The 26498-nt window shown below is 42.8% G+C and overlaps 1 protein-coding gene across 1 annotated transcript in view; it reads left to right on the top strand.

The window, feature by feature from the left end:
* FHIT (fragile histidine triad diadenosine triphosphatase) overlaps positions 1 to 26498 on the top strand; it is a 1533474-nt gene that overhangs the window by 1298885 nt on the left and 208091 nt on the right. The window contains exon 7 of the mRNA XM_040246531.1: positions 24270 to 24338. Within this exon, the coding sequence (XP_040102465.1) occupies positions 24270 to 24338 (69 nt within the window). The remainder of the gene's footprint in view (positions 1 to 24269; positions 24339 to 26498) is intronic.

Here is a 26498-nt window from a genome sequence, read left to right as displayed (position 1 = left end):
GTCTTTCTCCCGGAATGAGAATCTAGAGGTGACTGAAGAGTTGCGAGTGTTCAAGGCTGCAGAGGTGACTGAGGCGTTGCATGCTAGTATCAGGCTCATCTTCAGAGTTCTTCTCTTCTTAAGAACCATCAGCAAGAAGTGCTAATATATATTTCTATACTATTTTATCAACAGTTTCTGTTCCTTTCGAAAAAAGATTCTGTGGTCATGAAACCTGTCAACTCATATAATTCTGGGGGTCGGTGTACTTTAGGGGTTCCCACTCTGTAGGCTAATGGTGCCATATCTTCTCTGGAAAAATCTTTTAACCTCCACAAACATTGGTGTTCTCTTCTGTAACATATGAATGATAGTAATAGGTTATAGGACTGTGGCAAGAAGTGTACAAGCTGAGATGGTGTGGACAGAGAACGTCTCCTGCCGTATCAGTAAACAAAGGGTGTTTGCTGATGTTTAGTGGCTCAAAAGCTACCAGTCATTGTAGCTTTGCAGCCACACCTGACTGTGGATCCTGACAGGATTCAGGATGGATAAAAACAGGATGCTGGCCCTGGATGGTTCAGCTGCATAGCAAAGGAATGATTTCAGTGAGCCCAGACTCTTGAATCTTTCCATACAAAGAGAAGTAGTAAATTGATTAACTTGAGTCGTCTGCTTTTTATGCGCTTCCCAGGTGGTACTAGTAGTAAAGAACTGCCTGCCAGTATAGGAGGTGTCAGACTTGGGTTCAATCCCTGGGTCACGCACACAGGTCTGCTTTTTCTTTAGTTAGCAGAAATCTTTTGATATTTAGCAACCTAGTTTGTTTTGTTTTGTTTTTTGCAAAACTCCTACACCTCCTGACTCCTCCCCCCCTTACCTCTTCAGAACAGTCCCTCAGAGCTATCTGAGAGACTGTCTCCAGGACTTAAATCTTCAGCATGTTTGCAGAATAAAACATAATTATCAGCTTTTAGGTTGTGATTTTTTTTTCAGTCAGCATTGATATCAAACTCTTATTACAAAGCCTGACGCATAGCATGGGCTCCTGCTGCTATTTTTGTTACTGTGGAACCATATGGACATATTTGGGTCAAAACAGCAAATCTCATCCATTTCACATGATTCAAAATAATACTATTACTTTGAGCGCTGCTGTTTACTCATGTGAAGTTGTCTCATTTATGGGCTGCAAGATTCTTAGATCTATTGAGAACTCAACAGGAAAATAGTGGCTATCAATGATATTTTCCAAAGTCAAGTAGAGTAAAAGGAAGATTTTTTTGCCCAGTGCCTATAAGGTCTGTTCTCCAGGAGAACAGTGCCTTCCCCTTCTGGAGACTCCAGTGAACTCATCTGAGGTCTTAGCATAAAAGTAACACCAACCCATCAAGTTTGCTCTTGCACATGCTGGTGGAATGTGGAGGGTGGGGAGCTGAAAAGAAAGCAAGTAAGCAAAGAAACAAAGTGCTTTTATTATTTTTTTTTAACTAAAAAATCTTTTTTTTTAATTGGAGGGTAATTGCTTTACAGTGTTGTCTTGGTTTCTGCCTTAAAACAATGTGAATGAGACATAATGCTTTTAGATAGCCGTAAGAACTGTGAAGACGTTTATAAATGGGCAGTGTAAAGGGAGCGGGTGTGATAGTTTTGATTAGAGAGTGAGGCAGGGGAAGGTTCCCTGTGGAAGGGCATTTGCAGGTGTGGAACCCCCGAGGACAGAGGGTGCTTGGTATTATGGGGAAGACAGGAAGGTGAAGGTGGCCGAACAAGGGGAGGGAGAACAGGAGATGAGGTGGGGAGGGAGAACAGGAGATGAGGTTGGGAGGGAGTCGAGGGGGTGGGCATGGAGAGCCTCCTTGAATGGCACTTGTTTCTTGCCTGCCATGTAAAACAAAATTAATGCAATTCACGTACCTAATTGCAGTGATATCTCTGGTGTTTTATATTGTGCCTTTCTTTTAACAAAGAAATGTGCCTGTTATTACACTTGATCCTTCGAACACCCACAGCAGAGAAAGGGGGGAAAGGATTCTATTTGTGTCTTCATTTTACAACTGGTGACAACACTGAGACCCAGGGAGGCCAGACAGCAGGCTAGAATCTATCTACTCCAGCCCCATGTTTTCTTGCACACCTTCTGCAGCTCCCCCTGTGACCTGGTCTTCTTTGGAGCTTTAATTCCTTTGGAAGAAAGACTACAAAGCTCAGGTATCTCATTATTTAATTATGTATTGTTGCAATTTGTAAGGAAGATAGCTGTTTATTTAATTCAAGGCCATCCCCTGCATTCCCCTCAGCAACTCTTCCTCATTAAATATAAGAAATGTAATTAAATATAAGGCTTGAAATAGGTTAGAGGTGTGAAACAACTGCCTGGGTATCGAATATGGTGTTCATATGTAAACACAGCCCACAGATCACAACTTCTGAAATGCCGGTGTGCTTAATTAGCCAAATGTGAGCTCCAGGTTGGCATAAATAGATACTCCTCAATAAACGGCTGTGTGTCGCCGTGTTAGCTAGAAGTGTGGTAGCCGAGAAGAAATTAATCGCGAACACATCTGGGTCTGTGTATTTCTTCTTGTAATTAGTTCCCCTTTCCAAGGTATTAAATGAGTTACATTCCTCCCAAGCTGTGTATCCATAGTAACCATGTTTTTTTTTAATTTGGGTTGAAGTCTTACAGTGACTGAATGAAAAGCCAGGTGTGGTTGATTCAGTCACTTGGTGGACATCAGTGGAAAGCTAGATAGATGCCCAAGTCTTTGCAAAGTGCTGAGTGGAAGACAGCCACGGATTCTGCTGATAGTTTAGTGAGGCAGCTAGGAGTGTTATCTCTCGAAGAGTCAGGGTAGAGAGCAATAAAGATCCTGAGTGAAACTTCTCTAAGGACATTAGAGAAAGAAGAGGTTAGCTCCAGGGACCAAGGAAGGATTCCTGAAATTTAAAAAGTTACCAATAAGGAATTCCTATCTAGAATATTAAAAGAACTCCCAAAACTGTAGTAGAAAAACATGAAAAATCCAATTAGAAAATAGAAGGTCTAAGGAAACATTTCCCTGATGTGGACACATGATGGCAAATTAGCATATGAAAAGATGCTCAGCATCGCTAGGTCTTGGGGACACGCAAAGTAAAACTACATGAGATATCACTACACACAGATTAGAACACGTACAATAAAGTGACACCACCAAGTGCTGGTGAAGTTGTAGAGAAACTGAATCTCTCTGGTGGGGATTAAAAAAAAAAATGCTACTCTCAGTCTAAGAGATAGTTTGTACTTTCTTAAAAAAACAAATGCAAACCATAAGACCTATTCGTTTTACTCCTGGGCATTTATCCAGAGAATAAAAATGTAAGTGCACACAAACACATGTATCAATACATGAGTATTCCTAGTAGAGTATTCGGAGTAGCCCCAAACGGGACACAACCAGAGAGTCCTTCCATGGGTGAATGGTTTAACACAATATGCCACATCTTTACCTTGGATGCACTGCACACAACGAAAAAGCATGAGCTGTTGGTATAGGCAACAGCTTGGATCTCAAGGGCAAAATATACTAAGTGAAAAAAGCCAATGTCAACAGGTCAAATAAAGTATGGTTCCAATATAGCATTCTTAAAATGATAAAATTATACTGTTACAGAACAGAATATTGATTGCCAGCGGTTAGGAACCATAAGGGGAGGGGTGGAAATGTGGATATAAGGGGCATTGACTTAAAAAATAGACATAACCTAAAGAGTTATGTTTTATTTGGTGAGAGTATTTAGAACTTCAAGCCCAGGAGACAGCATCTTAAGTAACCCTGAGAAAACTGCTCTGAGGATGCTAGAGGAGGAACCAGCTTGTAGAGAAATTTTGCCACAAAGGGCTGGTAGTTTGAATATCAAAAGATTATTGCTAAGATTGTTGGATGGCATCTCTGACTTGATGGACATGAGTTTGAGCAAGCTCCGGGAGTTGGTGCTGGACAGGGAAGCCTGTTGTGCTACAGTCCATGAGGTCGCAAAGAGTCGGACACAACTGAGCGACTGAATGGAACTGAACTGAATTAAAGAAAACCAGCTATACCAAGTTAAAGAATTTAGTACTTTTCTATATATGGGAAGGTACAAGAGTCCGGCTCCTGAAATCATTTCTTTCATATGCATGTCAGCTATCCTGGGGCCAGTATCCTGTGTTTTTAAACACCCTGAGCTCCCCTGGGCCTCCCTGTAGGGAGTGGCTAAACAAGGTGATGGCTGTTAGATCGCAGGTATTCTTGCCATGCACTTAGGGCTCAGGAGCCCACATTGGAGGGCTGGAATCCCTGAAGACTGTGGCATCCTGGCTTACTGCTATGGCAGGAAATATTCCATTCCTCAGTTCCCAAGGGCCCCTCTTCTCATACTCACTGTAGAGAAGGGCTGGGAGGACAAGGGCATTTCAAATAAAGTAGGTGTGAGTGGTCTCCTTCCTCTTCCATCCCTGAGATAGAAGTCCTCCTCCAGTTTCCATATTGATTTATTTGTGGTGGAACATAGTTCTTTGTCCACTCCCTATCCAGCTGGCCTAATCTCCCTTTCATCCCAGGCTTAAAAAAGAAAATCATTGACTTCTGTCAACCTGAAAATTCTTGGTGCTTGTCAGCCTTCTCCTTGCCTCCCTCTGATCCCCATGTTCCGCTTTGTTACCTGTATCATCTATGTGTGTGGGATGCTAGGAGTACAGCTGAGCAAAGCTGTGTGATCTCCAGTGTACACCCACAGATTTATTGCAATGCCTTGGTTTTTCTTCTTACTAGTGTAATAGGAGAGCTGGTCTGTGCTCAGAGTAGTGGGGCTTAGCTTTCTGGTTGAAACCAGTTCAACTCTCATAATCTCTCAGGTGGAACTGCTTAGCTAGAATCCTAGCAGAGAGCTGAGTTCCTGAGGGGGAGAGAAGGAAGAGTTCCGCTGCAGGAATGTGCTCCTGAGGCCACCTGGGAAAAGGCGAGTGGCTGTTTTGTTTTGCTCAAGGGAAAGCCTTTATTTCTGTTTCATAAATGAGATTTCTTTGACCGCCCCTATTTGTGGTGGAATATTTAGCCAACAATTTGATAGAAAACATCCATAAACATGTTAGGATGTGGAAATGAGATGTGGCTTCAAGCCGGGTTTAGAGAGTCAAATTAAGGCACAAGAGTGTTGGGAAAAAGATGGTTCCTGCAAGAGGCACAGGCTACAGGTTCTACAGATCTCTAAAAAGGTGGGGTCTGGAATCGGGTTTGCTTGAGAACTAAGAGGCCCCCTGTAGGAAGGGCCATGTATAAAAGATTCAGGCTGAGACTCTATTGATAAATATGGGTGTACAGCATGGAGGCTGAAGCCGGGAGAGCAAGATGGGGGGGGTTGGGGCTACCAGAGCCCAAATAGAGGCTTAAACAGGACAACTGGAGACCCTCTGTCAGGGGCCTACAGCCTGCCTGATGGTGGTGATGCCAAGTCATTTCTCCAGAACCCATCATCCCTAGCTTCTGAGGCCACTCTGAGGTCATGAGAAGAGTCCAGACCCTAGGATCTTAGGATGATTCAATGACCATGGTATGGGGCCAGGCAGTTGAGGGAAGAGAGTCATTTCCAAGAGTAAAGGCCCCACAAAGGTAACACGACTTTCCACACATGATCAGACTCCGCATTCCAAACCCTTCCCAGATCAACTGTCCTCTCTGCATTACAGTCCTTCTCACCTTAACAAACCGTGTGTTTGAGATTGTTGTCAGGAAAGACTGGGGGCTTCTGCCCACGCAGGATCTGATGGGGCCAGGTGCCTTCATCTCCTGGGTCTCCTGCAGCCCCTGCAGCAGAACCCGCCCCTCATGGGCCTCATGATAGCCTGGTGGCTGCCCTGCGGCTCTGGGTCTCATGTGCTTTTTCCAGTGTCTGATGGCATGTTTTGAATCCTAATACATCACAGATTCTTAAAGTAGACATAAAGCCAGTGAAGATTCCCAACTTTAATGGTGTACACAGAATCCACAACAGGCAGCTAGACAATATTTTAGGACAAAATAAAATATGTGACATCACAGGTGCCCTTTTGCTTGGATACAATGAAGCCAAGTATGAGTGAAACAGACAGGGACCGAGGAGGGGAGAGAGAGGTCTCTATCGGTCTCCTGCAATTTTCAGGAGAAGAAAAGGGTGAGAGGTTGCTGGGAACACTAGTGTTCTGTGTCCTTGCTATTTTGACTGGACTCTGATTTTGGCAAACCTCTAAGTTAGTTTAATTTCCCCACTGCCTACTCTTCTCCGCAGAGAGCACTGTTGAGCGTAGTTGAGTTTGAACACAATCGTCTTTTCCCACTGTACACACAAAAGTGCATGCCATCACATTCATTTCTGCTATTTCTATAAAGAACTGCACCCCCTGGTTTCAAGTCCAAGAGGTGCAGAGATTCATTCCTGTGATCTCTTGAATGTTGAGTGGGAACGCCTCCTTTCTGTTCCTCCTCCTCCTCGTATTTCACTTCATTGGTTCATTCTATGCGTGTCTACTGGGTGTCCTCTGTGTGCCATGCATCACTTCAGGGGCTGGAGTCACCACTATGAATATGTCAGAAAACTTTAGAAGTAAACAAATGCAGACCGTAATTACAAGAAGGGAAAGGGGATTGTGTCATAGAGACTATGTTATGATGGGGGACTCTTTCGTATGAGGGAATGAGGGGAGTACTTGTCAGGGAGGTGCCTTAGTTCAGAGAACTGTAACAGGACACCAGTGGCTGGCTGGGGGCGCTAAACGACAGCGTGTCCCAAGGTTGTGGAGGCTGGGAAGTCTATGATAGAGGCCCCCACAAAGCTGGGGTCTGGTGGGAGCCCGCTTCCTGGTGTGCAGATGACACCCTTCTTGTGTCCTTACATGTGGGGACAAACTGGCTTGTGTCTTTTGTAAGATCCCTGATCCTATTCACAAGGGCTCTGCTCTCCTGACCTGATTACCTCTCGAAGGCTCTACCTCCCAATACGGTTACATGAAGGGTTAGGGTTTCAGCATGTGAATTTTAGGGTCACACAACCTTACAGCAGGAAGTAAGAGTGGAACAGAGGTGTAAGTGACGATAACCAGAAAAGCCGCCCGGATTGGATGTGCGTTTCCTTATGGCGACGGGAGCTGGGCTGAGGGCTCTTTGTGCTTTATCTCAACCTCTCCGCAGCCCTTTGAAGGAGGTACGCTATTATCTGCATTTTATATGTGTGGAAGCCCAGGCTTACAGCTATCCTCCTGTGTCCCTCAGACAGTGACAGTGGGAGTGGGAATGTTGTCCTAGGTCATGTGACCTTGGAACTTGGTTGTCTTAACAGTTAAGCTCCACTGCCTGAGGCTTTGTATCCCTAAGGGAGGGGCCCCCAGGTCTCTGCATTCATTCTCCTTCCCCAGGGGGTTGAAAGCAAAGGTTTTCTCATGGTGCTTTATGGGAGCCCCTGGACTGCTAGGAGCCAGGATATGGGTGTGCAGGGGTCTCGAATGTGTTTCTAGGAATACTTCTGTTTGCCTTACAGGTTAGGATTCAAGTGAATACATTTTTTAAATAATCGGTTGAACTCCTTAAAAGAAAGTTGGAAGATGACTTGTTTCATGAGTATTTATTTAAAATTTTATGTTAAAATTTAGCGTTTTTGGTGATAAGACAGCTGTAGTAGAGGTGGGGCCTGCAGCGGCAACAGCAGTGATAGCTGCAGGCACTGATGTTGATGCTGACTCAGCTCCAAGCATGAGATGAGTCTAAGCACTTTGCAGTACTAACCCATTCAGTCCTCTCAGCCACCCCATGGGGCAGGTTCATCTTATAGAAGAGGAATCTGAGGTTCTGAGGTGGGTGACTTCCCACAGCTTGTAATAACCGGGACCAGGCGTTGAGCCCAGGTGGTCTAGCTGCAGAATCTCTATACTGTGATCCCGTGAAGCAGGATTTGGAGCCTGTCATAGACTTTACATGCCCCAGCACTTGGTTTAAAGTGAACGCCATGCCTGCTGTGCTCTAGACTTGGTGGCTGTGTGTCTGTTGTCAGCACTTGACAAGGTGCACTGTGTGTGGGACTTCTCATTCATTCGGTGTAACCTGCGATGCTCTCTGTCTAGACTTCTTGATGGTGTATGTATGATGTTCCTTAGAATATGACCCCCAACTTTCACATCCGTGAGCCTGGCATGGCCTGCTCATGCAACTCATTTTAAGAGATGGATTGTTGGTTAATCACCTTCATGAATTAAGCCAGTGTGGGCAGTAACCAGGGCCAGGCAGTGTCCTAAACCAATGCAAAGAAATGTTTTTATTTTTGTACAGTAACACACAGTCAGCCATTGGATGGTCCTCTTGACCAAAAATTAATTCCAAAGGTTAAGAGGCACAGGAAAGTCATCATAAACACTTCCTCTGACCTCACCTCCTACACAGGCAGTCCTGACCTGTGCCCTGAGGGAGCATTCATGCTAAATGTTCCTAAAAAGTCTCCATCACTATAAATCCTGGGTCTGTGGCCAGAGTCCCGGCAAATTTAAGATGTTATTAAAATTCTACTGCAATTCCTTCTGTAAAGGAGGATTCAGACTGTAAAGGAGGATTCACACATGAGGCAGCGTGTCTTCCAGGAATGTGAACCAGGGAGACTGTAATGAGCAAGTGCTCCATTCTGGATGAAAGAATTAAAGAAGTTTAGTCAACAGCAGGCCTCAGTCACCGAAATCATTCAGAAAAAGAAACATTATCAGTGTCCCATATTATCTAATTTCTGGGCTCTGTCTGTGGAATCATTCTGTCGCATTGAACAGTAAAGTATATTAGGAGAAAAATGAGGGATGGTTCCAGGGCTTCCCCACTGCCTATTTCCTTTTTTATTATTATTGCTTTGGTAGTATTCATCGCTTGTACCTCCAAGCTACCAGACAGGGTCCCACAAATCTCCCTGGCTCCATGTGTGGGAGCCAGGCTGAGGTGATATGCAGCCCTCTGGATGCTCCCAGCAGTGTTCCTTCTAAACCCAAACTGAGATGTGATTTAGGAGGGCCCTATAAAACCAGGGATCATTGGCCTAATCAGAGCCGTTCATCCTGTCTTGAGCTATCAAGTCCATGCTCACGGGTTGCAGGGAGTTGGGTGGGGGCGGTTTTCCTGGTATATTTTACAATGACTACTTTGAAAAGAATCTCATTTATGAAGTTAATGCTCTCTGTAGCATATCTGGGTAGAACCCTTTCAAGAAGTAGCAGCTCCACTTAGCAGTTCTGTAGGCTGAGATTTACTCCATCCTCAAAGAGGATGTCACTTCTAAAGCATGACTCTGAAATAAATACCTGCTCACTTGAGTGAGGAGGAAAATGTCATGCTCTAAAAGATGGTTCTAATTCTTTCTAATTCAGGAGCATTAGAGAACAAGACAGCATATGGATCAAGAGAAAAGCAGGATGTGAATAACAAAAAAAGCAATCCAAGGGAGAAATATGATAAAATTTGGATCATGCTAAATTCTTTTTATGCCGAATGTCTTATTTCGTTGAAGTCTTATGTGAAAATAGCCGTATTGAAGTGGTGGAAAGCTTGAATTTTACTCCTGTGAAGGAAAGATAATGTTCATTGGAAAAATTTTGCAGTAACACTGAAAGGAGCGTATAGCAAAGGAGCTTAGCGCAAATGATAAAATCTTAGGAAAGGGTACATCTCCTTTTAGGAACTTTTAGTTTCTTGCTGTACTTCCTACTGCAAATAACAACACAGTCTCATGAGGCAATAGTTATTCAAAAACTATTCAAAGTGTGTAAATGAGTGTCTCCTAAGTTTAAATAAATTGTCCTGACCTGCCAAAGCAGGCTAATATGTCCTGAAGTGACAGTTGTTGCTTTAACACATTTCATCACCTCTCAGGAGAGGCCCAGTATCTGGATCTTAGCACACTGCCAAGGATCTTTGTTTCTTGTTTTTTCCTGGTAACTTTTTTTCTCCTAAACAATCTAGTCTTAACTTTTGGACAAAGAACCAATAAATAGATCTATCATTACGCTTTGGTGATTTTTTAAAGCACCTGATTTTAAGAACAGTTTACAAAAATCATTTGAATTTTTCACCACTTGAAATGATAACACCATTAAATTATATTGTCATTTTCCTAAATAATAACTCACACTGATAGTAATGTGTGACACCATACTTCAGTGTGACCATTTGATATTCAAGTCCTGGGACTGTTTCCATATTCAGAAATGTCCAATCTATGGTATCCTGTTGTTGTTGTTGTTGTTGTTATTGTTCAGTCGCTAAGTCATGTCTGACCCTTAGTGACCCCATGAGCTGCAGCATGCCAGGTTTCCCTGTCCTTTACTATCTCCCAAAATTTGCTCAAACTCATGTCTATTGAGTTGGTGATGCCATCCAACCATCTCATCCTCTGTTGCCCCCTTCTCCTCCTGCCTGTCTTTCCCAGCATCGGGGTCTCTTCCAATGAGTCAGCTCTTCGCATCAGGTGGCAAAATTATTGGAGCTTCAGCATCAGTCCTTCCAATGAGTATTCAGGGTAGATTTCTTGTAAGTTTGACTGGTTTGATCCTTGCCACCCAAGGAACTCTCAAGAGTCTTCAACAGCACCACAATTGGAAAGCATCAGTTCTTTGGTGCTCACCCTCTTTATGTCCAACTGTCACATCCATACATGACTACTGGAAAAACCATAGGTTTGACTCTATGGACCTTTGTCAGCAAAGCAACGTCTCTGCTTTTTAATAGGCTGTCTAGGTTTGTCATAGTTTTTCTTCCAAGGGGCAAGGATCTTTTAATTTCATGGCTGCAGCCACTGAATGGTATCCTAGCCTTCCCTCAATTTACAGGTCTACTTCTTGGTCCCTTTCTTAGCGGTAGAAAAGAAACTAGCACAAGCTTGCCCTTCATGACTGACCTTTCTGAATTTCTCATTCCTTTTATTTAAACCAAATATTAAAGGCAGAACTATACCAGTGATACACTTGCCTAGTGAGATAATGAGGAAGCACCATCTCCATAATTACCATGTCAGTATCTCTGGAGGGACATGAAAGCTTGTCCTGTCCCTTTAACAGGACAAGTTGCTAATCCCCTTCACATTTTCCCCCCTTTGGATGGATAATATTTCATAAAAATTTTGGCTTTGTAAAATATTCCTAAAGGGAGGCTTAAGCAATAATGTACAGATTATGGAAATGATGCTCATTAAGTAGAGGGTGAGATTCTGGAGAGCCACGGAACTGCTTCAAAACATGTAACCTCCATTAGAGGCTTCATTTGAATGTTTATTCGTGGAGCAGTAAACGTTTATTATTATACATTTTATTGAAACAGAAATTAAAGAACTGTAATTATGTGTACAGCAAACAGTAAAGCAATGTGCATTTGTCATGAAATGAGTAAGACAAGGAAAAATGCCATCAGTCTTTCATTTGCATCCAAATCCTTTATTGTGTACCTGACGAAAAGGCACCTAGAGGGAACAACTCTGCAGATGAATGGTCTGATACGGTGTGGAAATAGAAAGTCCATATTCTAGGTACGCTTGCTAGCTAATAATGCATCCTAGAATTAATTTGTGAAGGTCAGAAGGTATCCAAAGAAAGGATGGGTTTCTGCTTCTCTCGAGAGAGAGTCACAGTGACTCTTATCACAGTTAATGCTGAACAAAGAATCTGTCCCTCTTGACAGTCAGCTGAGTCCTGATTGTTTTCAGGATAAGCTATTTGCTTCAGACACTCAAGCATATTTGAGCAGTTTTTTAAAAGGAAGTTGGGAAGATAAGGTCTTCAAACTTACATTTTGATAAAAAGAAACTTTTCCATGGGGAAGAAAGGCATGTGCCATGCAGTCAGAATGGCTCCGCGTAGACCACAGTCTTACATGTGCAGGAACTCCTAAGCAGAGGAAGAGGACCAGCGTGGTGGAGAGGATCTGAGTGTATGGGGTTACTTTTTTCCCCCCTTCTTTCTTTCTTTTAAAGCAAGTGAACAGATTAATAATACAGTCATCTCTCTACCCACCTATCTGTCCATCCATCCATGCATCTATCCATTCATTTGCCACCCATCTGCTCATCTCCTTATCCTTCCAACAATTACATAATATATTCTCAAAGCTAGGAATCTGGGAGGAGAGGGAAATAAATAATCAGAAGGAAAGTATGGTAAAGATTCACCTAGAGGTCCAGACCAATGAAACAGAGAGAACTATAATTCTGGATATTTTGTGCTGAAAGCAGTTACTGAGATTGATACAAAGAATCACAGGAGCCCTGGAGAGTCTGAACGTCACACAGGAGAGGTGGCATCTGAACTGGCCCTTAAATGCGAGAGGAAGAGAGGAGAGAAAGGAACACCACCACATAGAGGGAAGACCGACCTCTAATTTTTTCTATCAAGCATATGTAAATGCAACAGCTACAACGATAGCTCATAAAATACAAGGATGACAAATCCTGAAATATTCTTGTATCTCTTGAAAGTTGTTTTGCTGGAAACCTCATTAAGGTGCTTCCCTGCAAGACAGCAAACGGAATCAGTTTCAGAGAGAACCTCTGACCTCCTGCCTGTGTGTCAATATGCGTTTGTGCTAAGTCATTTTCAGTCATGTCTAACTCTTAGCAACCCCATGAACTGTAGCCCGCCAGGCTCCTCTGTCTGTGAAATTCTTCAGGCAAGAATAGTAGTGTGGGTCAACAGGAAGATTCTTACCCCTGGAAGGATCTACTTGGGATTCCACCTGCCTTGTTGCAGGAGCATAACCTAATGTTGTAGAAATGACCTGATTTGAAGAATATCATTGTTTTGCAGATCTTGGGTGAGTTGGTCAACTTTTTTAAGAGTGATAATTACAAGTTCTACTTTCTTTTTGTTAAATAGTTTTAAGAATTTGAAGCTATTATGCCACTTTGAAAATCAGTCATGAGACAAAAGATAATATGGAATGTTTTACAAGATTGATCTCAGATTTGTAAGAGAACTAGTCTCTCATGGACCTCCTCACATTTGTGCTCAGAAGCCTGAGAATGAGTAGTATTTGGGGTAGCAGGGTGATGCCTTTTGCTGGGCTGTGTGTCACTATACCACAGTGCCAATAGAAAATGTTGTACTTGGACTTTGGAGTTGAGAAAATCTATCCACTCTGCCTCCCAAGGCCTCTATTTCTACATCTATAACTTCCTCCATTTTGCCTCATCTTTCAAGTGGAGATAAAAGCAGGATTCTAATCCATAATGTTGTGTGTGTGTACTGAGTTGCTTCGGTCATGTTCAACTCTTTGCAACCCCATGGAGAGAGGAGCCTGGTGGGCTATAGTCCATGGGATTTCCAGCAAGAATACTGGAGTGGGTAGCCATTTCCTCCTCCAGGGGATCTTCCAACCCAGGGATTGAACTTGGGTCTCCTGCATTGGCAGGCTGATTCTTTACCATCTGAGCCACCAGGGAAGAAAATGCATAAGGTTATTGTGGATTATATGAAATATATTGATAAAGTATATAGACTGATGCTGGCATATTCCAAAGATTCAGTAAATTTTATTATTACTATATTATACAATAGTAGTTTTGAAAATATTTTAGGCAACCTGCTTCTTCTCTCAGTCAGAAGGCTTGGTTCTGCAGGGATCTTTGCTAAGAAGATTCCATTCTAGAAAATCACCAACCCCAAAGAAAACCCTTCTGTTTTCTTCCTGGCTGGATTCTTCCTTACTCAGTGTGGGGAGGCCTAACCTTTCTGAAGGAGATCAACCCCGAGATTTCTTTGGAAGGAATGATGCTAAAGCTGAAACTCCAGTACTTTGGCCACCTCATGTGAAGAGTTGACTCATTGGAAAAGACTCTGATGCTGGGAGGGATTGGGGGCAGGAGAAGAAGGGGACGACAGAGGATGAGATGGCTGGATGGCATCACGGACTCGATGGACGTGAGTCTGAGTGAACTCTGGGAGTTGGTGATGGACAGGGAGGCCTGGCGTGCTGCGATTCATGGGGTTGCAAAGAGTTGGACATGACTGAGCGACTGAATTGAACTGAACTGAACCTTCTACTGCTAAGCTTAAGGTCAGCATGAAAATACTACCAGCTCCTTAGTTCCCAAATAAATGTCCCTGGAAGTGCTTCTGCTCAAGGGCCTTGCGGACACCTTGACACTGCCAGCTCAGGAGCAGAAATAGTCGTCTGTCCAAAGGCGTGGGCACAGTGATGGGCTCTGGTCCTTGCGTTGGCAGGCTCCTTCCTGTAGCATATGCAGTTGCTGGTCCTGTCATGAAATGGAGGAAACGCACGGTGTTCCAGGTGCCCCAGTTGTCCCAGTCAAGCTGAGAAATTAGAAGAAAAAGTAAAAGATAAAGAACAAATCCAGTTTCCAAAAAAATAAATAAATAAAACCCTGAGTTTGTCGAGACCCTGTGGAGTCTCGTGGCTTAACGATTGTGTTTTTCAGCCATACATCACTGGCGGTGTTCCAATCGTGAGTTGTAATAATATATCATGAGAGGGATGGCGGTCCAATGATGTACGGGAGCAGTACATCATCTGAGCATCTGCCTTTGGTGATGCATGGCTCCAAACCACAATGAGAGTTTAAAGGAGCTTCTCCGGACCAGATAACTTTAAATTTCAAATTTTTTTTTTTTACTAATTAAGGTTTTTTTCAAGTCAAATAAAGCCACCTGATGAAATCTGATGCTGTAGAGAGGGTCACCGAACTCTGAAAACCTGGGTATGTGACTTTTCCTTTAGCTTTTAAGCTCACGAGGTGGAAATAATTGGCAGGCTCTTCTTCAGTCCCTCCTTCACGAGAAGAGAAGCCCAGAGAACTGAACAAACATGAGCTGGTGTCAGGGCATCTTTTTTGCCAATCAATTTCCCCCATCTTCCACACTGCAAGCAAGACTAGCTTTATCTTTATCACAAAGAGCTGGATCACTTGAGATGTTGCAATAGGCAGTGGTAAACCCAGGAAAAGTTTGTTTTCTTTGTTTTAAGACTTTCCTCCTCTGAAATGTAGAACAAATAGGACAGATAAAAAGTAGATCAACTTCCTTACCCGCTGCTCACAACTTCAAAACAGAACATAGGGGAAGAAAACAGCTTTTCTATCATTTGTCTTTGTAAAGCGAAAGAAGCACTGATTGCAGGTGAGAAGAAAAAGAAAAGGTGAGGGACATATGGACCACTGACCTTGAGCAGGAAATGGGACCTATTGGCATGGTTCCATCCCCTCTCCTGCTGTAACTATATGTTTATAAGACGGCAGTGTCACTTATGAGAATGTATCTGCTTTGTTTAAAAACCACTCGCTTTTGGGAGCAAGGAAATCACTGACAATTCAGAAAGCAGGTGCTGAAAGGACTGGTCCTCCTTTATTTTTATTTTTTTTCTTTTTAACCCTACTCCAGTAAACAGAACAAAATGAGAAATCTCCCTACTGTTTGCATAATAGACCCAAACAGGAACAGTGAGAGACAATTAAATTTCAAGTGGCTTCTGCCCTTTTCCTTTACTAAGTGAATTAAAGGGGAGAGTGGTGGACGAGTTACTGCCACGTGAAGAGAAGCACCTGGGCAGGATGCATTAACAGAGGCTCCCTCCCTATTATCTTGCTTCTAGTTTTTTTTTTCCACTCCTCTGGCTTCCTCCAGGAGATTCTAAGTCTCAAATTACTATAGATTCTTGGCGTCTAACCTCCTACCTCTCACCTCTCCCTGACTTCCAAAGGGCAGAACATCCTCTTTTCATCAAATAGAACCACTTACTGTCTCAAAAAGAAGTCCCAAGCGTATTCTCTCCTGTTCTAGAGGCTTAAGTGTATAATTTATGTAATGTAAGCATTCAGCACAGATCTCCCCAAGATGTGCACTTTGGCAAGTGGAATATTTTGAGATAAAGGCAGTGGAGACCTCATGGGCTCAAGAGAGACCACTTCCCCTCCTTTAACTACCTAGAAGAATTTCATTTGGGGACTTTTCCCAGAAAAAAAGTTATAACAGAGATAAATTTTATCTAAATGCCCATTCTAGATGGCAAGGAAGACATCTAATTAGCAAACTTTGCTCTTCTTATTATTATCCTGTGGATGACCCTCCTGTCCTTGAAATTCTTGATCCCATTCCTTAGCTCATGATAGCACATGTACCTCATTTTACTTTTCTGTTGCTGAGCCTCTCGTATATCTGGGGTTCCCATAGGTACAATATTACATTTAATTTTCTTCTATTGATCTATCTGTCTTATGTCCAGTTAATTCTTAGACCAGTCAGAAGAACCTAGAAGGGTGGAAGAAAGTTTTCTTCCTCACTGACAGTAGCACAGAAAGTAAATGCACCACCCACTATTCTGAATGAGCAACTGTGCATAGTTCTATATATGCATTACCATATCCTCACCAAAAAATTAAGATGAAGGAACTCTTACTGTCTCCCTTGTACTAGAAGAGGAAAGTAAGGCTTACAGAGAGCAGGTAAACTGTCAAAGGTCACCAAACTGGTCATTCTAAGCCCAGTAGCGTGCATCTTAGTGCTTAGTCCCTCAGTAGTGTCTGACTCTACAAACCTGTGCACTGTAGCCCACCAGACTTTCCATGGGATTTCCCAGGCACGAATACTGGTTCATTCCCTTCTCCAGGGGGTCTTCTAGATCTAGGGATCGAACCTGGGTCTCCTGCATTGCAAGTGGGTTCTTTACCACTAGCACCACCTGGGAAGCCCCTAAGCCAGGTTGAGAGGATATCAGATCCCAATTTAATTATGCTCTCATCCTTCCCACATAAGCAACTAGTATCTGGGTGAGTGTATGCCCTGGTTTATTTGAAGAAGTCTGACTTTAGACCTGTACATATCTTGTTTGACTTATGACATGGTTACACCCCCAATAAACCCATTGTAAGTTGAAAATACCCTTAAGGTGAAAATACGTTTACTACACCCCTACAGAATATCATAGCTTAGCCAGCCTACCTTAAATATGCTCAGAACACTTACATTCAACTACAGGTGGGAAGAATCATCTAACATAAAGCCTATTTTATAACCAAGTGTGAAATAGCTCATGGATCTTATTGAACACTACACTGAAAGTGAAAACCAGAATGGCTGTCTAGTACAGATGGTTGCTGATGTCTGTACATCTAGTTTCCCCTTGTGATCGAGTAGCTGACTGGGAGCTGTGGTGTATGCCCCTGCCCAGTGTCACGAGAGAATATGGAACCACATATTGACTGCTAGCCCAGGGAAAGATCAGAGTGTGCTTTCTACTGAATGCTTATTGTACTCACACCATCGTAAAGTTAGAGAATTGTAAGTAGCACCATAGAAAATCGGGGGCCATCTGTAGCTATAAACAGGCCAGTGCAGTGATGAACAATGACCCTTTCAGTCTCAGAAGTTCCCCTTTGGACAACAAACTATATCACCCTTAACCAATAGTATGTTTCACGTTGGGAAACCTGATTTCTGCTGGTTTTAAGCAGTCTTATCTGCCTCTTTCACCCCTCTAAAGGGGGAAACAAAGGAGAAAGGGAAAAGGGAGGAAGGCAATTTTGAAGGGATAGCCTTCACATTCTGGTCCTCTGCTTATTGACCATTTTAATGTGTCTTCTTTGGATAAATGCCTATTCATCCTTTGCTCATTCTTTATAGTTGGGATTTGTGTCTTTACTCCTGAGTTGGAACAGTTATGTACATGTTGTAGATAAAAGTCTCTTATCAGATGGATGATTTGCAGAAATTTTTTTTCTTTCGTTCCATGGTTTACCTTTTCACTTTCTTAACTGTATCCTTTGAAGCACAAAGTTTAAAATTTTGGTGATGTTCACCTTCTTCCAGTTTTAAGGACCCCTGTGATTACACTGGGTTGTTGTTTACTCGCTAAGTCATCTCCGACTCTTTGTCACCCCAGGGACTGTAGCCTGCCACGCTCCCCTGTCCTCTGCTGTCTCCTAGAGTTTGTTCATTACACAGGGTACAGATGGATAATTGAGGGTCATTCATACTCTACCTGTTTTAAGATCAGCTGGTTGCAATGCTAATCCTTCCGCATCCATAATTCTCCTTTGCTATACAACTTAGTATATTCACCGGTCCTGGGATGAGGATACTGAAGGGCCCACAGTCTGCCTCCCACAGCAGTTTTTGCTTTGATTCTTTAGAATCAGACTTGCCTTCTGTGATTATTCATTGATCTGAGGGAGAGGTGTTCACACTGGGGCAATTGGTGGAGGTTGCTGGTCTCCAGTTATGAAGCAGGGTATCTCTCTGTCTCTAGTCTTGTCTGCCCTCCCCCCAACCATTATTTTATCCTTTATAACCAAATAGAATGTATTCTGAAAAAGACAAATGCATCCATGTAACTACACTAACCATCCTCAGGTGAGTATGGGGTAAACTGCTGCTGCTGCTGCTAAGTCACTTCAGTTGTGTCTGACTCTGTGCGACCCCGGAGACGGCAGCCCACCAGGCTCCCCTGTCCCTGGGATTCTCCAAGCAAGAACATTGGACTGGGTTGCCACTGTCTTCTCCAATGCGTGAAAGTGAAGTCGCTCAGTTGTGTCCGACTCTTTGCGACCCCATGGACTGCAGCCCACCAAGCTCCTCTGTCCATGGGATTTTCCAGGCGAGAATACTGGGGTGCCATCGCCTTCTAGATGCATTCAAAAGCATGGAAAGAAACACACAGGTTGTACGAAAGAGACAGGACCTATAAAAATGTTGTTAAGGTATTAATGATCAGAGAGAGCCTACATTTGGAGGAAAAGATAACAAAAAGGGCTTTTAAAGCTAAAATTTTCTCAAGCAGATGAACCAGGAAAGAGTGGGTCTACTGCTTGGTGCAAACTATATACAGTTAATAGATTAGGGGCAAAAGACTTGATATTGACCAACTTGGCTAATATGTATTATACCTGGCATGCCTTTGAACTAGGAAGATGTAAGGTGGAAGTGGAATTTAAGATGTAACACCCTTGCTTTAGGTGATCTGAAGTCTCAGGGCAAAGGTAGATTCCATCCCCCAGGGGATGCAAGTCTGAGAGATCTTAGAGATGTGATCAAACACATGACTGAGAAGTCACAGAGTGGGCAGAGGCATCAAGAGCCCACGTTGAAGAGGGGTCCTTATATTTGGAATCGGGAGAGAAGGGTGGCCTCCTGAGATATGGTGTCACTTGTGGTAAGAGCAAATGTTCTGGCCTCTGAAAACAGACTCAGAGTCAGATATCAGCTACTGGTCACTCCCTGCAGGCGTATGACCTCCTTGCTTAACCTCTTTGGCCTACTTTGTCTCTTGGGAATGGTGATGCATTTATTAACAACCTCTGGGCAGCATTGTAAGGATTAATTGAAGTAACGATGTGAATCCACCCAGGGACTGGTATGTAGTGATCTTTCAATAAATATTAACCAAAAAATTACTACTAAGGATAATAATAATAATTGTAGAGACGTAAAGATTCAGGAAACTTAAACCTGTATTTCCTTCCTCCTCTACATCCACTGCCACTGATTTCTTTGCAAAACTCCTTTTCCTTAGAAAAGTCATCCACGCTTATTTATCTCCTTTTCTTCACCTTCTACTCTGTCTTACACCCACTTCAGTTTTTTTAAATAACAACTTATTGGGAATAAAATTCACTCTATACAGTTTTCTGTTTTTCTAGTATGTTCACAAAGTTGTGCAACCATCACGACTATATAATTTCAGAATATACTCATCCTCCCCCAAACAAACGACATGTCTATTAGCAGTCACTCCCCATTCCGCTGACAGCTGCTAATTTTTTTTCTCTCTCTACAAATTGGCCTGTTTTGGACATTTCACATAAACACAATGATACACTATCTGGCCTTTTGTGTCTGGCTTCTTTCACTTAGCATAACTCACTTAGTGAATTCTTTCCTGTAGCGGTACTTCATTCCTCTTTATGGCCAAATCATATTCCACTGCCTGGCTATACCACATTTCGTTTATACATTCACTACTTGATGGACACTTGCGTTCTTTTCCCTGTTTGGCTATTATGAATAATACTACTATAAACATTCATGTACAAGTTTTTCTGTGGACATGTTTTCAGATCTTTGGGGTAGGTACTTAGGAGTAGAATCCTGAATCATATGGTCACTCTATGTTTAACTTTTTGTTGTTGTTCATTTGCTAAGTCGTGTCCTACTCTTTGTGACCTCACCGACTTCAGCACGCCAGGCTTACCTGTCCTTCACTATTCCTGGAGTTTGCCCAAGTTAACTTTTTGAGGAAGTACCAAACTATTTTCCAAAACAGTGGCGTCATTTTACAGTCCCCCAAAACAGCCTATGAATGTTCTAATTGTCCACATTCTCATACACACTTGTTATTTTCTCTTTTTTTATATATAGCCATGCTGTTGACTGCTAAGTGATATCTCAGTGTGGTTTTATTTTCATTTCACTAATGGCTGATGCTATTGAACATCTTACATGCTTTTTAGTTAAATTTTTATTTTACCAGTTTCATCGAAATCAACATAGGCTTTCAACAGTGCTGACTCTATTGATTATACTCTCCATGAAATTCCTCCTTTCATTAGTTTTGGAACTTGCCTCCTCTTGACTGGCCTCATTCTTTGCTGTATCCATAGTCTTAGCCTACTACTTCTCTTCCCAAACTTCAAATGTTGAAGTGTTCCAGTTCTGTAGCTCCGCACACTACATTTTTTGCATGACATTTATATCCCCCTGAAATTAAGTTGTATTTTTATTGACTTGTTTATTTTCTGCATCACCCATTGCAGTATAGTTCTAAGGAGGCAGTGACTTTGTCTTGTTCATTACTATATCCCTGGTTTCTAGAATAACACCTGGTTCTAAATAGGTTTTGCACGAATAAATGTATTAAAAAATGTAGACAGATGTTATCTGAATAAAGAACAGAGATCTCCATAATTAAATAAGCTTCTGAATTGCTAATTGAACGAATTTGACCGTGTGTCTTTTGGGTGCATCTTCTCTGACAGTATACTAGTGAGCATTGTGAAATTGTAGTTGACCATGAAAAATTTTTTGGTATGTAGTGCATCATAGATTTTTTAAAATGCTTTTATACTGCAACATTTAATTAGAAGTTTTATTAGCACTTAGAAAAGTCAGTTGTGATCACCAAAGCTCAACATGAATTCACTAAGAACAAATTAGGTCAAATTATCCCTGTATGTGCTGTTTGCAGGGGCTTTATCAGAAGGCCGTTCTATCGGAAGGTGATGGCAATGGTGTTCTTTCACAACAGCAAGCTTTTGAGCTGGCTTTATCACCATTTCCCTTTTCTGAGAAGTTGAGTGGGTTGTCAGGATCTTGTGATCAATCTGTCACTTAAGAATTTGAGTCAAGCCATCAGGCTGGGTTGAGATCTATGCCCTTGGGGGAAATCACCTGTATGGTGAGCTGTTTGCTTTCATCAATGTCACTGTGAATTTAAAGCGGTTACCAGTCATCAAGAGTGGCATTCCAGGTAACTGAGCCTATAGAGATAGCCCTGAACACTAAACCCAGGAGAGCAAGGTAAAGGAACAGAGGTGTGGGGTGGGCCTGGACCCAGGACGTTTCCGTAAGGTAAGTTCACACCTACCTATATGTCCTTGGTGAATGAAGATGGGCATTCCTTAGGACAAGGCCCAGAGGGTGACCAGTGAGAAGGAAGTCAGGCAAGCATTCAGTACTATGACTCCCAGAATGCAATAGGGCAGGCAAAGTAGTGAGGGACTCTGATGCCCATGTTAGCATGTTTTCAGGAGAGGAGGTGAGGAATCAGATGGATCGTCTGAACCAGTGGTTCTCAAGGTATGGCCCTGGACCAGCAACGTTGATATCACTGGGAGTTTGTTAGAGATGCAAAATTTAAGGGTCTAGTGATTAGTGTTTCACCAAGCCACAGATACATGCTCAGATTTGAAAACCACTAGTCATAGCAACAGAAATAAGCTTTAGCAACAGGATAACTTTAACCATGTTCCATTCAAAAAGCTTCATAAGTATATTCCCTTCTGGTATGGGAACCAACCCCTGAATGTGATTTCTACTCTCTCTGCCAGTTAGAAAAATAATAAACATAACTAAAAAGTAAGAGTAATACTACTGCAGTTATGTGTATTGAGTATTGCTGCTGCTGCTGCTAAGTCACTTCAGTCGTGTCTGACTCTGTACGACCCCATAGACGGGAGCCCACCAGGCTCCCCTGTCCCTGGGATTTTCCAGGCAAGAACACGGGAGTGGGTTGCCATTTCCTTCTTCAGTGCATGAAAGTGAAAAGTGAAAGTAAAGTTGCTCAGTCGTGTCCAACTCTTAGCGACCCCATGGACTGCAGCTTACCAGGCTCCTCCGTCCATGGGATTTTCCAGGCAAGAGTACTGGAGTGGGGTGCCATTGCCTTCTCCAGTATTGAGTATTACCTATCTACTAAGCAGCAAGCTAAGGACATGGTTAGCTGATTTGATCCCCTTAACAACTCTGTGCAATTGAAATGGTTGCAGTCCCCATTATCTGTAATGGTACTGAGATTCAGGACTTATGAGGCAAGACCACACAAGCTAGTAAGCGGAAGTTCCAGGGGTTGCATTAGGCCCTTTGGCTACAGAACACTGGTCTGGAATACCTGATTATTAGAAAGGCCAAGGTAGATGGTGGGTGTGTGGATGGATGGAAGAAAGGAAGGAAAGAAGGCAAGGAGGACAGGAAGAAAGAAGTAGAAAAGGAAGGAAAGAGGAAAGAAGATGGAAAGGGTAGCTGCAGGCTTAGGAAGTAAAGATGGAATGAAGGACAGGCTATTTCCATGTACTATGGCATTTTTCCAGTCTTGCTATTAAGTCAACTAGCCCATGTGCGTCAATCAGTTTCAGTGTGGGCTTATCCAGCACTGGTTCTTTCTAAGAATGTGGTTCCATGGATAGTCAGTGATAGGTTTCCCCCCTGTTGTTTTTCCTCCCCATCTCCCACTGCTCACCTTGTCTTTGTGACTTAGGCATGTGCTTGTCCCAGGTGCTAAGGAATCCATAAATGGCTTTCTCATTAACTGGAGAATATTCTAGGAAAAACATGTGACTCTTTGGGGACCATGTGCTCAGAGGCTGTTGTGAAGCTCCTCTCTGCTTCATTCACCTTGGACGGTCTTGCTCCCTGCCTCTGCTTTAATAGCATATCATTTTCTCCTCCTCCTGCAGCAAAGCCACAGGGACACTTAACCTCACAGTCTCCAGAGGTTGTTGGGAGGCTTGGAGCCTGATCGCTGTAATCAAGAAGGGGTGGGTATGGTCAGAGACTGGGTCTGATTCTTTGTCTGCCTCTCCCCATTTAGGCTTTTCCTTTTCGCATTCCTCCCCTTGGTTTGTAATAAAGGAGGGGACATAGCTCAAGGGCAGGCGTAAGGTTTAACTTCAGCTGAGGTACAATAGAGGCTATTTGGAAAATAAAACTTTCAAATGGCAAGTTAGCCTTGAAGGATATATTGAATTATATATGCAGTGCACTTTGATTCATGATCTCTGCATAATAGCATTGCTAAGTATATTACCTGGGTGCTTTAGTATACTAGAGAAATGGGCTGTTTAAAAGATTAACTTCACAGAATCAGTGTTAACGTACTGATGAAGACTGTGGGAGTAAGAGCCGGATTGGTGGGCTTCCTGCACTGACCCTACCACTTCCGGTGGGCCCTTGACCTCTCTGAGTATAGATGCCCTCATCTGTAAAACGGATATCAAAGTAGAACTTTGTAGGGGGTTATTCAGATCATTAAATGAGACAAAAGCCAAGCACAGTGCTTTCTTACAGTAATTCAACACCTAATAAGTGAGAACTGTTTACGTTACTATTATATGATTATTATTTGAAGTCCTGGCTCTGTAATTTGCTTCATAGTCCTTTCTACTCTCACTCATCTGCTCTTTGCTTATGCAGTTCTCTGTTAGCCAGTTCTTATTTCAGTTTCAGCGTCACCATGGTCACCTTTGAAGACGTGCTGTCATTTCAAAGCACTGGCTAAATACAACCGGGAGTGACAACTATGAATAATTCCACAGAGCCCCTAAAACACTGGCATTTCACTCAAACTCTCATATATGCCACCATATATCCTGTCTTGTTTTTTGCCTCTCTCCTCTCTGCAGATTTCAGATATGGCTACTGGAGATGATAGTCATCTTCCTCTGAAAAATAATCCAGCAGGGACCAAAGTGGAGTAATTGGACTTCACGAGAGCCTCGCTGTCAAGTCTCAAGATATATGAGGAAATAATCACATTTTATTCTTTCTCTTGCTTTTTCAGCATGTTCACATCCACGTTCTTCCAAGGAAGGCTGGAGACTTTCACCGGAATGACAGTGTCTATGATGTGGTAGGTCTGCTCGCTCTGATCTTATTGTTTGATCACTGGTGTCAACAGAGTAGTGAAATCAATGTGATGAATCAGAACCCTGGAGGGATGGTCTTCAATGGTATTCTACCCAGTAAGACTTGGAAAGGGGCCGTGGAGGCCAAGAAGACAAGAATGGCCACTACAGAAACTGAAGGCAAATGAATTTTGATTTTCTTTTTCAAATGACATGTGGCAGAAGCCAGGTGTCCTTGTGATTTCTGCCCTGCCATTTACCAGGACACTAAACATTTGCATGGAGATACAGCCGAGAGGTTCCATGGAGGTAATTTAGAGTGCCACAGTGGAAACCAAGTGGATCGATGTATGACATTTTTTGAGTTGAATACTACATTGAGGTTTAAAACCACTTTGAAATCCAGTTTTTCTTTCCTAATAGCATTTATTCAGAGTGGACCTTTGAATTGCGGCCAGCAGAAACTAGGTTGGTTTGAACGATAATGTTGCAGGAAGAGTGACCCCTTCCAGGGCCTGAGGGTGTGCTCTTGTCTCACAAGCAGAAGTGAATTGTCCAAGGAAACACACGTGCTAACAAAGCAAGACACTATTGGGAAGAGGCACCTAGATGGAGAGCAGGAGGGTAAGGGAACCCAGGAGGACTGCTCTGCCATGTGACTCTCAGCCTCGGCTTTTATGGTGATGGGATTAGTTTCCGGGTTGTCTCTGGCCAATCATTCTTACTCAGAGTCCTTCTGGGTGGCCCATGCATTGCTCAGCCAAGATGGATTCCAGCCAGGAGGACTCTGGAAGGTTGGTAAGACATTTGGACTGGCGTCTCCTCTCTCCTTTGGACCTTTCCTGATTTCTTCGGGTTTATGGTAGTTTGTTAGTTCCGAGTCCCTTACCAGACCTCCTGTTGTAAGGTAACTCGTGCAAGTGACTCATTCAAGTGTCTTGCCTGGCCAGGGCAGGTGGTTTCAGTCAGTGTTTCACCTAATAAGAGTGTGACCCCTGTGTCATAAACATTTAGCAGTTAACTTATTACTTCCCTTCGAAGATATAAATGTGGCCCCCGTGTAAAGATGAACAGCAAAAGCCAGGTGATCCGCTCCTAGGACCACGTCTACATGAGAACCTTGGCATGGCTGTCTGTGCTGTGTGAACTGTGCCGTCTGTAATAGATGTGTTGGTGTGAAAAAAAAAAAAAGATTTCAGTGTGACTATTTCTTTTAGCCAGGAAAGGGCACATATGTTCCCCACATGTAAGAGCTGATCCGATGGTAGTGGGGGCCTGGAGTGCTTAGTTGGGAAGGGTTCCGAGGCTGTTCTGGATGCATCAAGAAAATACGCTGGGATAGATTAGCAGTGTCTGCCACGGGTGTCAAATATGAGAGAGGAGCCATTGGTTTGACACTCCTGTTCTATCCCTTTGAGAATGATGTTTCATGTACATTTTATAATTTTGATTGTTTGTCAGGGTACTCGACCTCTATGATGATTGGTTTCCAGCAGTCAGAACCTTTTTTTTTTTAATTTATAGGGGTTTTTATGCATCTTTTAAAAATATATTTGTGTTTATAAGGTTTCTTTGTAGTAATTAGGTATTAAAATGGCTACCCAAACCCTGAAAATTAAGATCAAGAGGTCAACAGTTAGTAATGGGACTTATAAATCATTTATCGGGGAGTCGCTGAATTCTCTGAGGTGACAAGTGAGCATGTCTGGGGCATCTCTCACTGTCTTAGGTATCCTGTGTTTTCGAAGGGCTGCAGTCCCCCTGTGTAGGGTAGACACAGTCTAATCACCGGTCCCTAAGTGCTACTCTGTGGACCAATTGCTGCAAATCTCAGTTCTCAAGAGATTCTAATCCCAGAGATACCGATCCAGTATATTACAGAGCCACATAAGAGTCAGTAATTGTGTGTGCATAAGAAGGTCCCCAGGAGATTCTGGTGCATGGCTAGATTTGGGAATGTGCTTTCCTCCCAAATATATACTTTCTCAAAGCTATGTCCTATAGTATTTTAAACTGAACTCATTTTCATTGGATGCGGGATGTATTTTGGGGGTTAGTAAGGGCTTAGTTTGAGTTGGAAGAAAATTAGAATTATGGAGTAATTATAAGAGAGATGTATTTTGAAAAAATCCAAGTACTGATCTTATTAGCATAAACTGAGGTTA

Source organism: Oryx dammah, unplaced genomic scaffold, assembly GCF_014754425.2.
Source record: "Oryx dammah isolate SB20612 unplaced genomic scaffold, SCBI_Odam_1.1 HiC_scaffold_9, whole genome shotgun sequence".
In the NCBI taxonomy this organism is placed as follows: domain Eukaryota; kingdom Metazoa; phylum Chordata; class Mammalia; order Artiodactyla; family Bovidae; genus Oryx; species Oryx dammah.
Note: the sequence above shows the minus strand (reverse complement) of the source record. Positions and strands in the feature narration are given on the sequence as shown.